Source organism: Ochotona princeps, chromosome 6, assembly GCF_030435755.1.
Source record: "Ochotona princeps isolate mOchPri1 chromosome 6, mOchPri1.hap1, whole genome shotgun sequence".
NCBI classification, from domain to species: Eukaryota; Metazoa; Chordata; class Mammalia; order Lagomorpha; family Ochotonidae; genus Ochotona; species Ochotona princeps.
In genome coordinates, this window is record NC_080837.1 from 80394964 (window position 1) to 80410713 (window position 15750).

The window sequence follows — 15750 nt, forward strand, 5'->3', positions numbered from 1 at the left end:
GGAGTGATCAGAGTGGACAACCCACTTGGGCTGCTGGCATTGCAGGTGGAGCATTAGTGTACCCCTGACTCAAACATTTTCCATTTGTGGGGCTAAAACAAGGGGCCCATAAAAACCCATCTCCCGCTGCCGTTGGGTTGTCTCCGTTCAACTCTTGGTTCTCAAACTCTTAACGGGCACCTGGCTCCAGGCTGCCGGATGCCTGCCTTTCACAGGACTGAACTCCCTGGGCCTGAAATAAAGAGTGGGAACACACCTGCAAGTTGACATGACGGGCTCAGAGCAGGGAAGCGGCTGGGGGCCTAACTCCCAGGATGCTGTCCCTGGACGCAGGCTCCTGCTGGTCGCATGTCAACCTTTCATTCTGGAGAACAAGAACCCTGAGGGTCGTGGGAGACACTTCAGGCCCCAGGCAGACAAACAGCAGGCAGAGGCCAGAATTTCTCACACCCGGGGAGGGGCGGGCCGGCAAGCACGCGGGCACGAATCCAGTCTCCCGGGCCGCCCCTGCCCTCCAGGGCCCCAGACTCCGAGCAGTACCAAGAGCCTCCTGGCCCTGAGGAGAGAGCGCATCCTCGCTCACCGCACCGGCCCGCCCCGGCCGGGTGTCGGGGCGGAGCCGGGCCGCCAGTGGCTGGGATCGCTGGCACGTCCCGGCGCGCCACGTGTACGTAGGGACGAGCCGGAAGCGGTCGGCTGCAGAGGCGACGCGCCCTGCCGCGGCCGTCATGGAGGCAGAGGGGGACGTGCTGTCCGCGCGGCCGGCCCTGGAGACCGAGGGGCTGCGTTTCCTGCACGTCACGGGTGAGTCGCCGCGGGTCGCGGCCCAGCGCGCCGCCATGATCGGTGGGTCTCCCTGTGCCTGGGCGACCGTGGATGGCCTCACGCAGCCCTGGGCGGGCCGCCGAGCCGGATCTCGGCCGGGCCGGGTGGGCGTAGGGAAGCCGCGGCTTGGCGCGGGGGCGCCCTGCTCTGGGCGAGCGAGCCCCTCGGGTTGCAGTTACCGGGTCCCCGAAACACCTCGTTCCCCATCCCACTCGCGACCTTTCTGAGTCGGGAACCTCCTGGGGGTCCTCCCCAGCCAGTAGCTCTCGGGTCCCCCCCCACCCCGTATGCCCGGTAGGTGGCAAAGTCCCGCAGCCCGGCGGTGCCCCAGGCCGGCCGCGGTCACTGGTTCCCGGTTCTAGAAGCCTGCCGCCTTCTTCCTTGCAGTGGGCTCCTTGCTGGCGAGCTATGGCTGGTACATCCTCTTCAGCGGCATCCTCCTCTACGTGGTCTTCCAGAAGCTCTCTGCCCGCCTCGGGGCCTGGAGGCAGCGGCAGCAGGAGCGCGCCCAGGCCGCCCTCGGTAAGTGCTGGGCCCGGAATCTGGAATCCCGGATCCCCCAAGCCGCAGTCCACACCCATATCTGTCAATATTTAGACGTCAGCTACTTGGGAGCAGTATGTGAGTCTCCTTGTGTGAGGGGAACAGGTCTCGGGCCCCTGAAGCCCACTGTGTGTGGGTTTAGTTTGTTTGTTTTAGGTTTATTTGTTTTTATTTTAAATTTATTTTAAAGGTTTATTTATTTTTATTGGAAAGGCAGTTTTACAGAGAGAAGACAAGACGGAGGAAAAGATCTTCCATCCACTGGTTCACTCCCCAAATGGCCACAACGGCCTGAGCTGAGCTGATCTGAAGCCAGGAGCTTCTTCTGGGTCTCCCACATGGGTGTGGGGTCCCAAGGCCTTGGGCCGTCCTCAACTGCTTTCCCAGGCCACAAGCAGGGAGCTGGATGGGAATTGGGGCTGCTGGGATTAGAACCAGTGCCCATCTGGGATTCTGATGCATGCAAGGCGAGGATTTAGCCACTGGGCTATCACGCCTAGCCGCGTTTTGAAAGGCTGAGTTACAAGCAAGTAAGAGATCTTCCATGCCCTGGTTCACCCTGACTGGGAGCAGTGGCTGTGGCTGGGCCGGCCAAAGCCAGGACCTTTATTGCAGTTCTGCCATGTGGGTGCAGGCGTCTAAGCACTTGGGCCATGCTTCACTGCTTTCCCAGGCACTTCAGCAGGGTGCCGGCGCTGTAGGCTGAGACTTAGGTCATGGTGATGAACATTTTGAGAGCCTGTGTAATTAAGCAAGTGCAGATGGCATTCACCTGAGCCGTTCATTACTGAGGAAGGCTTCCTGTCACGGACTGGACAGAAGCATAGCTCCCCCTGGAGTACCCATGTGCCCGTATCTGTTCTGAACGCTGGATGTTCTGCCTCGTCACCTTTGTCCCAGGCAGGTCTGGGCTCATTACATGGCGGACAGGGCTTGTGACAGCTTTCTCTTCCCTCAGTTGTCTCCTGGAATTCAGGTCACCCTGTCAGGGAGGCGTCCATGTTGTGTAAGGACACCTCACTGTGGCCATCAGATCGTCGCTGGGCAACCACGAGGCGAATACTCTTACATGTGGGACTGCCAGGAGGAGCCCAGAGGTCTTCATTTCTAGATGTGGGTGTTTAGAGCTGAGGGGCCGTCCCCTGTCCCCTGGCTGTGGGATGTGTGCAGAGCAGGTGGGACTGCTGCCGTGAGATCCTGCTGGGCCTGTGATGTGTGCACCCGAGTTTCCAACACTGTATCTCGCCCTTTCTCACGTTTTAGAGCCTGATGTGGTCGTGAAACGACAGGAAGCTTTAGCGGCTGCTCGTTTGAAAATGCAGGAAGAGCTAAATGCGCAAGTGGAAAAACATAAGGAAAAACTAAGACAGGTATGAAGTGGCTTTGGTTTGAATAAGATTTAATGCTGTTTCTCTGAAAGCCAGAATTAGAGATAGATTCCCTTTGCTGGGTTCATCCTCAAGTAGCCGCAACGGCTGAAGCCAGGAACCAGGAGCCTCTTCCAGATCTCCCATGTAGGGACAGGGGCCCAAGCACTCGGTGCATCTGCTGATGCTGTCCCCTGCACGTGAGTAGGGAGGTGGATGGGAAGTCGGACAGCCAGGTCTCACCAGCACCCACATGGGATGCCAGCATTGTAAGGGACAGTGCAACGCCGGCCCCTCTTGCTGCTCTTTGTCGGCCTCAAGAATGGGGTCCTATTCCATCAGAAGCAGCCAGTAATTTAGGGCCTACACTGTGAGGAGTAGTGACGATAGCGAGGGAGATTTGGCTGTGGTCTGGGATGGATGGCCGTGTGAATCTGGTAACATGCAGGGAAACTGCGAGTAGCTTGTCGACTTGTGCCGGTGCGGGCGGAGGATGGCAGCAAAGACGCTGCTTTGGAGAGCATCCGTTGGAGCACATGGACACGGTCTGCTGCTCGCCCTGTCGCTCACAGACCCTCACGTGGTGGAGCCCAGGAGAGACCGCAGCCGAGGGCCTGACCAGGGGTCATGTGAGCAGTGCTGGGGAGCTGGCGTGGGCTTCTCAAAGGTTTCTGGAGATGAGGAGGTCGGCCGTGCAGTGGGAGGGAGGACCAAGGGGTGTGGTGAGTGGCCCTAGTGTTTCCCGAGCCCAGGCCTCACTGCCGCTGCTGGTACTTGCATTGTTCTTAAGATGCTTGAACCAAATCATGACGTAAAAGTCCATGTCGTGGAAATAAAGTGTGTGAGAAAACTTAAAAATTGTAGAGTGGACCTGCTCAAATTTCAAGCGGGCAGCTGAGTTTTAAAATAGTCCAGCTAGGTAGTTCTGGTTGGGTCTGCCAGCCTGTGGCTACATGGGACCTGCTGTTTGTCGAGTCTGCCGTGGCTGTGTTCTGGCTTCCCCTGTGGCCTGCCAGGCACTCAGAACCACCTGCCCTCCAGGGTAGCTCCTCAGGCCCTCCTGTGCTTACAGGCAAGGCAGGCGAGGAGCAAGGGCAGACAGGGGTTTGGGGAAGCAGTGGTGGGACTGGACTCATGGGCCACTTCCAGGATGTTTGTTTTTCAAGGTGACCTTTCACATACCGTTGGGACATCATGCTATGATTGGAACAGGGAGGAACTCGGCTAGGTCTGGATTCTAACAGAAGTGAGAAGTGGAAGTGACCGTGGCGTGGCTGGACGTTGCTGCAAGGAGTGCCACGTAGTGCCTGGGCCTGAGTACTGGGAGCCCATCCACCAGGGACTGCACGCTCCCACTAAGGGACTATGGGGCATGGTTTTCTGCTGAGACTGGTCTTGCCTGAGGTTTCTGGAGTGTTCGACTTGGCGGAGCACCTTCAGGTCTGCTCTAATGCTGACAGCCTGAGCAGCCAGGTGATGACAAGCCTGACTTGGCCCAGTTCTTGCACAGGCCAAACTTGTCTGTGTTTCAGGACTGGCCCTATGTTTGTTGCTTGCCTTACTAGCTTGCGAGTTCAGTTCACACCACCAAATTGCAGATCTTAGGGTGCCTGAGGGAAATGCAGAGGAAGATGTGTTTAAAAGGACCTTTCAGTGTGTGGCTGGCCGCTGCTGAGTTCTCCCTGGTCAACATCTGATTCCTCCGCAGCTGGAAGAAGAGAAGAGGAGACAGAAAATTGAGATGTGGGACAGCATGCAAGAAGGCAAGAGTTACCAAGCCCGAGCGAGGAGGCCCCCGCCGGTAGGACCGGGAGTTTTCGTTGGGGCTGACTTTGGAGCAGGAGGCTTGCTTGGTTCCTAAGCCCGTGTCTATCCCAACAGGAAGAAGATGGTCCTGGGCCTTCTACGTCGTCTGCCGTTCCAAAACGGAAGTCTGACCAAAAGCCTCTGCGGGGAGGGGGTAAGCGCTCGGTGCTGTCGGATGGGAAAGAATGCTGACACTGGTAGACACGGGTCTGTTTGTTTCTTTGAGGGTGACCACGCGCTCAGGTTGTAAAGGGTACACAGAGGCGGGCACCGCGCAGGGCCTGGGGCCTCCCCGCTGTCGGTGCAGGGTGCTCACCTCCAGCACAGCCCTGCAGCAGGACGATGAATGGTTTGGGTCTTTCTCTCCAGGGCCACATTGCTGCTAGTAGATAACTTACCCAAGGAGAGGTAGGCAGGTGGTACTCGGAGTCCAGCCCTGCCCTCTGGGAATGCCCTGGCCTTCTGTCTCCACCCTGTGCCTGAGTTTCACAGCTGGAAAGATGGGATTTGCACAAAAAACAGAAATGAATAATCCTTTGTGGCTGCCCAGAAATTCCAAGTTAACACACAAAAGGAGAGAGCAGGAATGCTGGCATTCTGGGTAGGAGCACTTTCTCCTCCATAGGAGGAGGGGGTCAGGCCAAGGCCTGAGCAGCAGGTCTGAGTCCTTGGGGGAGGCTGGGCAGCGGGCTCCCAGGCAGCACAGCCACGCACTTGACTGAAGTTAAGGCTCGGCTCACTGCAGGGACGTGGACCATCTGGGGAGAGCATGGTGAGATTGAAGAGAGAGGAAATCTTTTTTTTTTTTTTTTTTTTTTTGTTAAATAAAGCAAACATTTATTAAATTGTGATAAAAACATTCCATCAAATTACAAAACCTGAGTAAGAAAAACGGCACATGCTTAACTGTAGTTGACATTCAAATGAAATTTACATTCCCAAAATATTATACAGTAATTAGAAAATACCAGCCAAAGTAATATTAGGATACTTTTAAGTGCAATCTCAACAAATTTGAACAGAAGCAAGTTTTAACAAAGGTAAATTTTACAGTGAAACATAGCAGTAGATTAAGGATCTTAACATGTTTGTTTTACTGCTATTTGACACTATGATACAAAAATAAGAGGATTTACTTGACATTTTTAATAAATATCTCATGGGCTGTTGAGTGCCTTACTAGTGAAAAGATTTAACTGGCTAATCTCATCAATCCATTTTGTACATTTAGTAAGCATCAACTCTGCCCTACATAACTCTTAATGCAATTCACAGCACACAAATGGTTATCATATTAAATACATAATCAACTCGGACTTCTCAACAACGAGGAAATTAGTAAACCATCAAATGGACTGCTTACCATACACTTTCCTCATAACTAAGTAACACACAAAAAAATCAAAATAATATTTGTCATCACTCTAAACTATTGCCAGCAACTGATGGAAACTGCCAATTTGCCATATTCATGTTTACAACATGCTAAATATACTCTGCTGTTACTTCATCCATGGAAATCTTACAGAGGAAATCTTACAGAGCGTACTGCACGTGATATGCTTATGTTCGTGAGTAGCCCAGTGTTCCCACAGTCCGGGACCACCTTGATTTTACAAATAAAGGAAACTGAGGCCCAGAAATTCCATAATTCCACAGCAGCTGAGGAGCAAAAGCAGCTGACTCTGGTTGGCTCCGAGTGCAGGCACTCCACCAAGTCACCAGCCGCACGCTGACGTCAGGAGCTGATGGGTGCCCAGCTCTCACGGGTCCACTCTGCTTTGGTCTTGTGGGGTCATCTCTGTAGCTTGAACAGCCCGTGGTAGAACAGTGCTGCAGGAGTGTCCAGCAGCTTGAATCAGCCAGAGCTTTCCAGGATTGAGAAGCTGCAGGGCTCTCCTGCCCCTCGCCACCAGAAAGTCAGTGCCAACACAATCACAATAGGAAACAGTTTTTGAAAGTAAGATTTATTTATTTACTTGAACGAATTACACAGCAAAAGAGAGAAATCTTGTATCTCCTGGCTCACTCTCCAGATGGCTTCAATGACTGGGGCTGGACCAGGTCAAAACCAGGGGCTTCATCTGGGTCTCCCACCTGGGTGCAGGGGCCCAAGCACTTGTACCATCTTCCGCTGCTTTTCCCAGGCCATTAGCAGGGAGCTGGATCGGAAGTGGAACAGGCAGGACTTGAACCAGCACCATGTGGGATGCCGGTGAGGTAGGCAGCAGCTTTACCCACTATACCACCACACTGGCCCCAGCGTGGAGTTTAAAGTCCTGAAGGGCCCTGGACTCTGTTCATGAACTTGAATCCTCATCCCTGCAACACTGGGCGTGCTGGCCTCTGTATCTGCTGGTGTACCCGGTTTTGTTTTGCATGTAGAATGTTGCCAGATTTCCCAGCCATCAATACCATTCTGCTTCCTTTCTCCCACCCCAGGTTATAACCCTCTGACTGGTGAAGGAGGCGGAACCTGCTCCTGGAGACCTGGACGCAGGGGTGGCCCATCATCCGGTGGATGAGGCTAAGAATCTTGCTAGTGTCACTTTGGACATTAGCAAAGAGAGTCCTTAACCCTCCATTCAATTGCCTTATACACACTTTTCACAGTGACTGGCCAAGGGGAGGTGGGAATTCTTTCCGTTCTTCATCCTACCTGTGTCTTGAAGGGCTTCGGTCATAGGGCATGGGCATTAGCACTAGGCTTTGGTCACACTCCACTTAGAGATGGTGGTTACACTCCTGGATCAGGGTTAACTGCTGGCTGGTAGGTTAAGATCTCCAGCCGCAGAGCAGTGTTGATGAAGGAAGCCTAGTAATGATCCGTTACACTATAGGTCCTGGCCGGTAGGAGTCGCTGTGGCAGGGTGTGTGGAATGATGTCTTCCTTATAAATGGTGAGCCCACCAGTGAGGATTACTGATGCAGACAGTTGATGGGGTTTATTTCTGTATATTTATTTTTGTGTATAGAACTTTGTTTAAAAAAAAACCTATAAATATTAAAAAAAAGTGAATAAAACATTTCTAGCATCCTTGTTAATTCTGTTTATAGACCTAAATCTGTCAAAGATTAAATAGATTTTTCTTCCTCAGTCTCCAGCTGTTACTGCTTCTTCCTCACAAGAAACACGTGTGGCACATGGCTGACTCCCTGGGGTCTGTCTGCAGGAGCCAGCCCCCTTGGGGAGCCCTCACGGGACACAGAGGGCGAAGGCCCCCTGAGACGCCTGCATCCCGTTTAGATGCCGGTTGATGTCCCAGTTGCGCTTCTTTGGATCCAGCTCCCTGCTGACAATGGCCTGGGAAATGCAGCAGATCACACTTGAAGTGTCTGGATCCCTGCCATCCGTGCGGGATACCCGTGTGACACTTCTGGCTTTGGATGGCCCAGTACTAGCCATTATGGCCATCCAGGGATGGGAGAGATCTCTTCCCTCCTCCCTCCCTCCCTCCCTCCATCCCTTCCTCAGTCTCCAGAACTCTGACATTCAAACTACATCTTTAAAAACAAAAAAATGAAGTACAGTAAGTTAGGAGGCACCTGCTTTTTAAAATAGTGGGTTAAGCTGCCACATCAGCATTCCATGTGAGTGCCGGTTTTCATCCCAGCTACTCCACTTCCAAACCACCTGCCTGTTCATATGCCTGTGAAAGCAGCAGCAGATGGCCCAAGTACTTGGGCCCCTGTGCCCACAAGGTGGGACCTGGTTGGAGCTGCAGAACTTCTGGCTGTGGCCTAGAAGATCCAGCCATTTAGGCAGTAAGCAATGGATGGAACATGTCTTATCTCACTCTGTCTCTCAAATCAGTCTAAAGAGATGAAACTAGTCTTGCCTCAGGTGACCACAGCTGGCCAGGACTTTGCAATCCCTGTGGACCACTGCCCTTACATCTCCTTCACTGAGTCCTTTGGTAAAGGCTCTTGGGGATGTTCTACAAAGGGGTGGTGATGTACAGGCTACAGATGGTCTGTGTCGCCCAAGTCCTTGGTCTTTACAATTTTGTATTTAGAAAACAAAAGATCAAGACTTATTAAAGGGCTGTGAGTGCTGGCAACCTCATAGAAAGGATTCTCCCTACCCAGCCTGGGATCATCTTTACTCAGGGTGGCACCTAAGGGATGATCCAAAAGGAAGGTGGGTAAGGGAAAAAGATGCCATCTTCTGTAATCTCTTCAATGCTGAGTCAAGGTGTTGTCCTTAAGGAACCAGAATGAAAAATCCTTTATCAGCTCAAGTTTTCACATTAAAAATATATATATTAGAGTCTGGTGTCATGCCATAGCAAGCAAAGCTGGTGCCTATAACACCATCATCCCATATGGGCACCTGTTCAAGTCCCAGCTGCCTGGCTTCCAGTCCAGTGCCCTGGTAATGACCTGTGAAAAGCAGCAGAAGATGGCTCAGATGTTTAGGTCTTTGTACCCTTTTGGGAGGTGAATAAAGCCATCTGGGGAGTGACCCAACGGATCGAAGCTTCTCTTTCACCTTAATTTAAAAATTATTTTTAAGAAGATTTTTGGCTTGTGGGCTGACATGGCCTGCATGCTGCCATGTGTGAACCCCTGCAGAAGAGCATAGGCCATAGAAGGAGCAAAGTTAACCTTTCCAGGAATGAGATGGAACATTCTGGAGTGATCTCGTGTGAGAGTTGATTAGCACTGTGTTCACATCTGATGCAGACAATCTTCTCTGTCTCTTGACAGAGAAGACAAAGTTCAGTCAGGTTGTGTGGACTTCAGTGTGCTCAAGGCAGGGCGAAGCACTGGGGAGAGCAGGAAACAAGCTGTGCAATTACAGAACCCCACATTTGAGGAGGAAATGCAGGTCGCGGAGGTGGGCCCAGACAAAAGAGAGTGTTGGGAACAAGGAAGAGTCTTGTGAGGTTTGGAGATCCTTCTCTCACTTTCCATTTTTTGACGGGATTGGCTTTCTGCCAGCATGGAAGGTTTGCAATGTGTGAGAGTGTAGATTCATAAAAATATCCCATCCCAATTTGTTGTTTACTTCTGAGAGAGAGAGAGAGCCTTGTAGGACATAAAGAGACTTAAATACTTCCCCTTTGGAGCAGGTAAAGCCACTCAGTTTGAGATACCAGCATTCCATGTAGATGCCGGTTCATGTCCCGGCCACTCCACTTCTGATCCAGCTCCCTGCTATTGGCCTGGGAAAGGAAGCAGCAGATGGCGCAGTTGCATGGGAACCTGCCCCTCAGGGGACACCTGGGTAGAGCTCCTGGCTTTGGCCTCCCCAGATGTGGGGAGTAAACCAGCAGATGGAAGAGCTCTTTCTCTGTAGCTCATGTTCAAATAAAATCCTTTTGTGATCTGCTTTCTCTAGTTGAGATCTTGTGTTCAGGGGCTGTCCATATTCATTGTAGAAGCAGAGGCTCCTGCCATTCCTGCTGTCTGCGTGCCGGAGTTTGGGGTTGAGGGCAAGCTAGCATCTCTTCTCGGGCGCCAGGGTTTGCCCTTAAGCCTCATTCTCCCCATAAATTCACAAAGTATCAGGTCATGAATGCAGGTGAGACATCAAGCACTGGATGTGCAGGCAGGGAGCCTGGTACACGTGATAGCGTTGAAGGGCAGTTACCACGTGGCAGGTACACACAGTTCTATTTAATCCCACTTCAATCCTGTGAGTAAGTACTGCTGCTAACCTTGGTTTTCAGGAACTGAAGCTTAGAGGAGTTAAGTCACCTGCCCGAGGCCCTAATTGGTATTGTCAGGTTAGTCCTTTTGTTTCCGTCAGCCCAGGGCCTTGGGTGACCCAGGTGTGTGTGGTCACTCACCACTGAAGCCACTGTCCTGTGAGGCGGTGAGCGCAGGTTGGAGCTGTGCGCCACACGTGCTGGGCAGTGCCCTTCCGAAGGGACCTGAGGCCTCTGGGGCAGAAAAGGCTGGGCCAGATCCAGGCCGTCTCCCCATTGCCTTGGCCATTCGCAGAGGCTGCAGTGGGGCTGGCAACCGTGCCAGGTCAGGGGGGACGTTGGGGAGCTGTTAGGCTGTCAGTGGGGTTGGCAGCTGTGCCGGAGAGGGGGCGTTGGGGAACTGTTAGGCTGCAGTGGGGCTGCTGGCTGTGCCAGGGGGCATTGGAGAGCTGTTAGGCTGCAGTGGGGCTGGTGGCTGTGCCAGGGGGCATTGGGGAGCTGTTAGGCTGCAGTGGCCCAGTCCCATCTTCGCTGTGGAGCAGCTGTGGTAGCTCTGAAGGCAAGATGTGCTTGTGCTCCTGTGGACAGGTTCCAGTAGGTGGCAGCCTGCCCTTGGCCAGATGCTGGAGGAGAGGCCTGAGCAGTACATTTGTATCTCCCCAACCCTTTCCTCCTCAGGGGTGTTATCCGGTACTGATTGTGCTTCCTCAGTTGTGTAAATCACATGGTTGAGTCCCTTAAAGAACAAGGCCTCATTGTGGCACTGCAGTTCTAGTGTCGGCTGCTCCACTTCCCATCTAGCTCCCTGCTAACGTGCCTGGGAAGGCGGCAGAGAATGGTCAAGGCCTCGGGCCCCTGCCTGCCACTTGGGAGACCCCGGTGGAGATCCAGGCATCTCTGGCTTTGGTCTGGCCCAGCTCTTTTGGGCATTTAGGGAGTGAACCAGAGTATGGAAGATCTCTCTCTCCCTCCCTCTCACTCACCTTACTTTTCAAATAAAGTGTTTTTTGTTTTTTTGTTTTTTTAAAAAAAAGAAGCAAGCAGTTCACCGTTATTCTGATGTCACTGGAAGTGGCCTTGTGGATTCCATAAAATGGGCAAAGGTATCTCCTAGGGATCGTGCAGGTACTTAGAGCATAAACCGATGTCATGTTATGTGTGAAAGATGACATGCGTCCAGGCAGGCCAGGGAGTACAGAGGAGACCATGAAGCACACAGGTGCAGGCCCTGCCCCACTGGCCTTGCCCTGTGTCACGGGAAGACGGGCCATGCACAGTGACAGGCCAGATGACAGATGGGGCTGAAAGCTACAGCCAGAAAGTACAGGCTGCAGTAAGTGGTTTGACCCTCAAGGACCTCTGATCTGTGCTCTGCAGCCACAGGCCCCACCTTCGTGGAGTTGGAGAAGTTGGGGGATAACTTAGAAAAGCCCATTGCTGAGCTGCTCTGGCCAAGCGCTGCAGATTGGTGGCTTGCCGGGAGTCCCAGATCGGGGTTCTGGTGAGGGTCCTCTTCCTAGGTGCCAACAGCTGACCATTCTTTGAATTCTGTGGTGAAGAGCTCTCCTGAGGATGTCCCTTATAAGGGAACTAATCCCATTTCTGAGGGCTGCACCCTGATGGCCTGACCACCTCCCCAAGGCCCTGCCTCTGGATGTCACCACATGAAGCTCAGGGAAATACAAATACTGGTCTATAAGAGCCACAAACCAGGAGAAGCTATAGTGCTCAATACTTGGTCCACATCATGCCGGACCCCAGAAGCTGTGTCCTCAAAATCCAGGCCCCTTGCCACCATCAGAGGGATCAGGAAATCTTCAGGGATAAGGCCTGGTGATCAGAGTGCAGCGAGTGGAGCTGCCCGGTTGGGAAGACGGGTCAGCTTTCTGAGCATCCCACACCCTCTCGGAATGACTTGGCACAAGCCAGACTCTGCTGGGCTGGGCACTGTTGATCTTGGCTGCACTCACTCATGCATCTGTGGTCAGTTGATGGCTCAGCTGGAGGCGGGCTGGGCCAGGGGCCTCCCTCCCGGCAGCCAATGGCTGGCTCATGTGTTTGTCCATCTGCAGGAGGCCAGCCCAGGCTTGTTGACGAAGTGGTTCAGTTCCAAGAACAGCGTGCTTGAGCTTGTCAAGCGTTTGCTTGATTCACAGTCTGCTACTGACGCACTGGCCAAGGCAGGTGGCAAGGGCAGTCCCAATACTAAGGCTGATGGAGGACTCTGCCTCTGCATGGGAGGAGCTGCGAGGCCATGCTGCCGGGGTGTGGGTCTGGGGGTGCTGGAGAGCCTGGTCTTTCCCAGAGTTGTGCTCCAGAGTCAGCTCTGGCAGCTCCCATGTGCCTGCTGCAATCTGCAATGTTTTTCCCAATCTGGATCACCATTGTGGCTTCTAAGGGAGTCCTTCACCAGAACTCCACCATACCGGCACCCACAATGTACCAGTTTAAGCGGATGCAGCCCATGGGATCTCAGTCACAGCTCCATGAGAGACAGCTTGGAAAAATCCTCTCTGTTCCAGCAATTGGCGGGGTTTCTATCCCCTGCCTGGGCTCCTCAGGACACAGTGATTCTTGTGAGACCCTGCGGCCTGTGAGCTCTGCTCCCACGACATCATCAAAGTTGAGGTTGGTTGGCCTGGGCTGCCTCCAGGCCAGCAGGTGAGAGCCTAAGTGACACATCTCACCTTTGCTTTTTTTAATCTCTGCTCTTGGTGGGCAAAGCAGTGGGCTTTATTGCCACTAACTGCTAAAATGTTTTTTGCATTAGCATAAATGTCTGACTTAACAAATGGCATGAATGTTCTCTTGTTAAAAAATATTTGAAAGAGACGCAGATCTTCCATCCTCTCATTCGCTCCCTAGTTGCCGACACCAGTTGAAGCTGGCCAAGACCCAAACCAGGCACTCAGAACTCAGTCCGGGGCTTGTGCGTGGGTGGCAGTGACCGACAACTTGAACTATCACCTGCCGCCTCCCGGGCTGCGCGTTGGATGGAAAGTGGAGCAGAGATTCCAACTGCAGTATCTTGACCACCCTGCCAAAGGCCTGCCCCGGGGTGTGCATTTTGTAGTCATGTAAAAGCATTAACTGGACAATATCAAGACATTTAGTGAAATTTCAGCATCCCTGAAGTGCCGAGATTCTCAGCAAATAGCAGTGCCAACTGTCTACAGGTCACTTGGCATCTGTGATCGTTTCTAAGATTTATTTATTTGAAAGAGTAATAGAGAAAGAGAGAGAGAGAAAGAGAGATCTTCCATCCAGTAGTTCACTCCCCAAATGGCTGCAATGGCCAGGGCTGAGCTAGACTGAAGCCATGAGCCAATTGCTTTAGGGGCCCAAACACTTGGCCATCTTCCATTACTCTTTCCAGGCTGTTAGCAGGGAGCTGGATCTGAAGTGGAGCAAGCCGGGGCATACACTAGTGCCCATATGGCATGCTGGCATCTCAGGTGACGGCACTGACCCATTATGCCACGGCACTCATGTGCGTTAGATTGAGTCAGCCTTCTGTTTACTTGGTAAGAAGCACCATGTTGGGGTGGGATGGGCCCTGTGAGCTCAGGGGTTACCGGGTCTAGGGCCTTTCCTGGGGGATGCAACCAGGGCCAACACTGGGCAGAAACCTGCTCTGCCTGCAGTTCGCACATGCAAACATGGAAAGTGCCATTTTCAGGAGAATTTGCAAAGGAGGACAGAAGGCCAGCCCCCAGGAGGTCAGCAGTGCCTCGCGGGGGAGAGGTGGGCTCCCTGCCGATGGCCTGGTGCCAGGGAGGCCAATGAGAGCCCGATAGCGTGAACAGTCTCCTGGACTGTTAAGCCTGTTCCCTTGCCCCACCCTGACTCCATGCCCAAAGGAGGAATTCCCAGGCAGGGGGCCTACCCTGCGAGGACTGCTACGTCACCTGCATACTTGGACGCTCTCAGAGCAGGCAGTATGAGCAGGATAGTGTCCTGAACAGCTGTCAGTTTTCACAGCCGTGGGGTGCTGCTTCTTCAGACCCTTCAAGTCCAGCCTCACCTGCCTGTGGCCCCCAGGAAGGGGCAAGAAGACAGAAGTTTCCCCCACAGCATCCAGGACCAGAGACCATCAGCCCTGGCTGGGCTGGCTGACGGTTTGCAAGCCCATCTCTCACACAAAAGCAGAGAGTCATAGCTCCCCAGCCCATCTGAGCAGCAGAATCCCTGGGGGTACCTCCCAAACCTGCAGACACGAGCCCTCCCTCACCCTGAATTTCCCCGCTAAGCTCCTGAGGCAAGGGGCAGATTCTAAGCAGATGGCTCTTCAATGCAAACTCCTCTGGCTTTACAGCACCACGAGCCAGCTAACCACATGTCCAGAGCCAGGAAATCACCTTTGGAAATCCTGGGTTGGGTAATAATTACAAATAGGTTACGGTTAACCATAAAATAAGATGTCTGACCATTGAGTAAGAGATGAAAGGAAATCCTTACCGAACAGGAATCGCTGAGGCCTCAAGGGGGCGCCATTGTCATGAAGTTCCAGCATCACCCGCACTAGCCCTTGGTGGTGTCCAGCTCTCCTGGCAGATAGCTAAGAAAACTTGGATGGCTTCCCTCTTTTGTGTGTTTAAGGGTAAAAGAAGATATAGCACAGGACCCAAGATTATGGGAGGCCCAGGAATAGGCTTCAGGAGGAGCATGCAACACCGGGAAGAAGCAGCTGGCCATCTGAGAAGGCCCTTTAATGCTTTCCCATGCTGCAAGAAAATGTCTGGAGAGCCCAGGTTAAGACCAGAAAGTTGTAGTTCAGCGAGTGCTTTCAACCCCCCTCAGCAGTCGCCAGGGCAGGAGAGACAAGATGTGGAAGGAAAAAGGAAATTCTGGGAATTCTTGCTTAGAGACGGAATGGGCATCTGGCCAGGTGGTTAAGTTGGCTGGCCGGATGCCCGGGTTCAAGCCCTGTGTTCAGTTCCAGCTTTCTGCTGACGTGCACCCTGGAAGGCAGCAGGTGAGGGTGTAAGCACTTAGGTCCCTGCCACTAGTGAGAGACCTGGCTTTGGTTCCAGGCACCCTGGCTTTGGACTGGCCCAGCTGTCGTGGGCGTTGGGGGAAATGAACCTGCACATGGAACGTGTGTGCATGCTCACACGTGTGCCTTTCAGATAAACAGAATTAAAGCAAAGCAAGGAGGAAGAGAGGCACTCTGAGCTCGGATTCTGACCCAGGGACCCTGGCTGGCGGCAGCAGTGGCCCCATGCCTCACTCGCTGGCTTTGTCTCCACTGGGCCAGGTGCGCTTTTCGTCAGACCAGAGCAGCTCAAACTGTCAGGCAGGGCCTCCTCTGCCAGGATTTCCAGGCAGCTGGTGGGAGGAAACCCCAGGACCCTTCCGTTACCATTGTTTGGCCCCACAGTGCCCACTCCATACTTCCCTCCTGGCCCCTCATTGGGTATTACTACAATGACAGTCTTGTACCATGGTTGTTGTATCCCAGGATGGTGGGAAGAGAAAACTCAGAAGTAGGGCTGTGGGCCCGCAGTAAATGCACCTGTTGTTGGCCACGTTGGCAAAGCTGCCCTGCACACGCT

At 53.1% G+C, this 15750-nt stretch overlaps 1 protein-coding gene across 5 annotated transcripts; it reads left to right on the forward strand.

The window, feature by feature from the left end:
• The first annotated feature begins 662 nt into the window (after positions 1 to 662).
• On the forward strand, positions 663 to 14814 carry SELENOS (selenoprotein S). Of its 5 annotated transcripts, none has more exons than XM_058666563.1 (6): positions 663 to 804; positions 1213 to 1347; positions 2632 to 2738; positions 4444 to 4536; positions 4617 to 4695; positions 14056 to 14171. In XM_058666563.1, exons 1-6 carry the CDS (start codon positions 729 to 731, stop codon positions 14154 to 14156), a joined length of 591 nt encoding a protein of 196 aa, XP_058522546.1. In that variant the 5' UTR covers positions 663 to 728; the 3' UTR covers positions 14157 to 14171. The 5 variants fall into 5 exon arrangements, with proteins under 5 accessions (XP_058522546.1, XP_004593207.2, XP_058522547.1 ...); XM_004593150.4 differs by lacking the exon at positions 14056 to 14171 and adding an exon at positions 6984 to 7638; XM_058666564.1 differs by lacking the exon at positions 14056 to 14171 and adding an exon at positions 14795 to 14814 and having other exon boundaries at positions 709 to 846.
• The last annotated feature ends 936 nt before the right edge of the window (positions 14815 to 15750 follow it).

Coding starts and splice junctions, on each gene's coding strand:
- SELENOS (XM_058666561.1), top strand. CDS start 729: ATGGAGGCAGAGGGGGACGTGCTGTCCGCGCGGCCGGCCCTGGAGACC. Junction 4,537..4,616: donor GAGCGAGGAGGCCCCCGCCG/GTAGGACCGGGA, acceptor CTATCCCAACAG/GAAGAAGATGGTCCTGGGCC. Junction 4,696..14,055: donor AAAGCCTCTGCGGGGAGGGG/GTAAGCGCTCGG, acceptor CCATGCCCAAAG/GAGGAATTCCCAGGCAGGGG.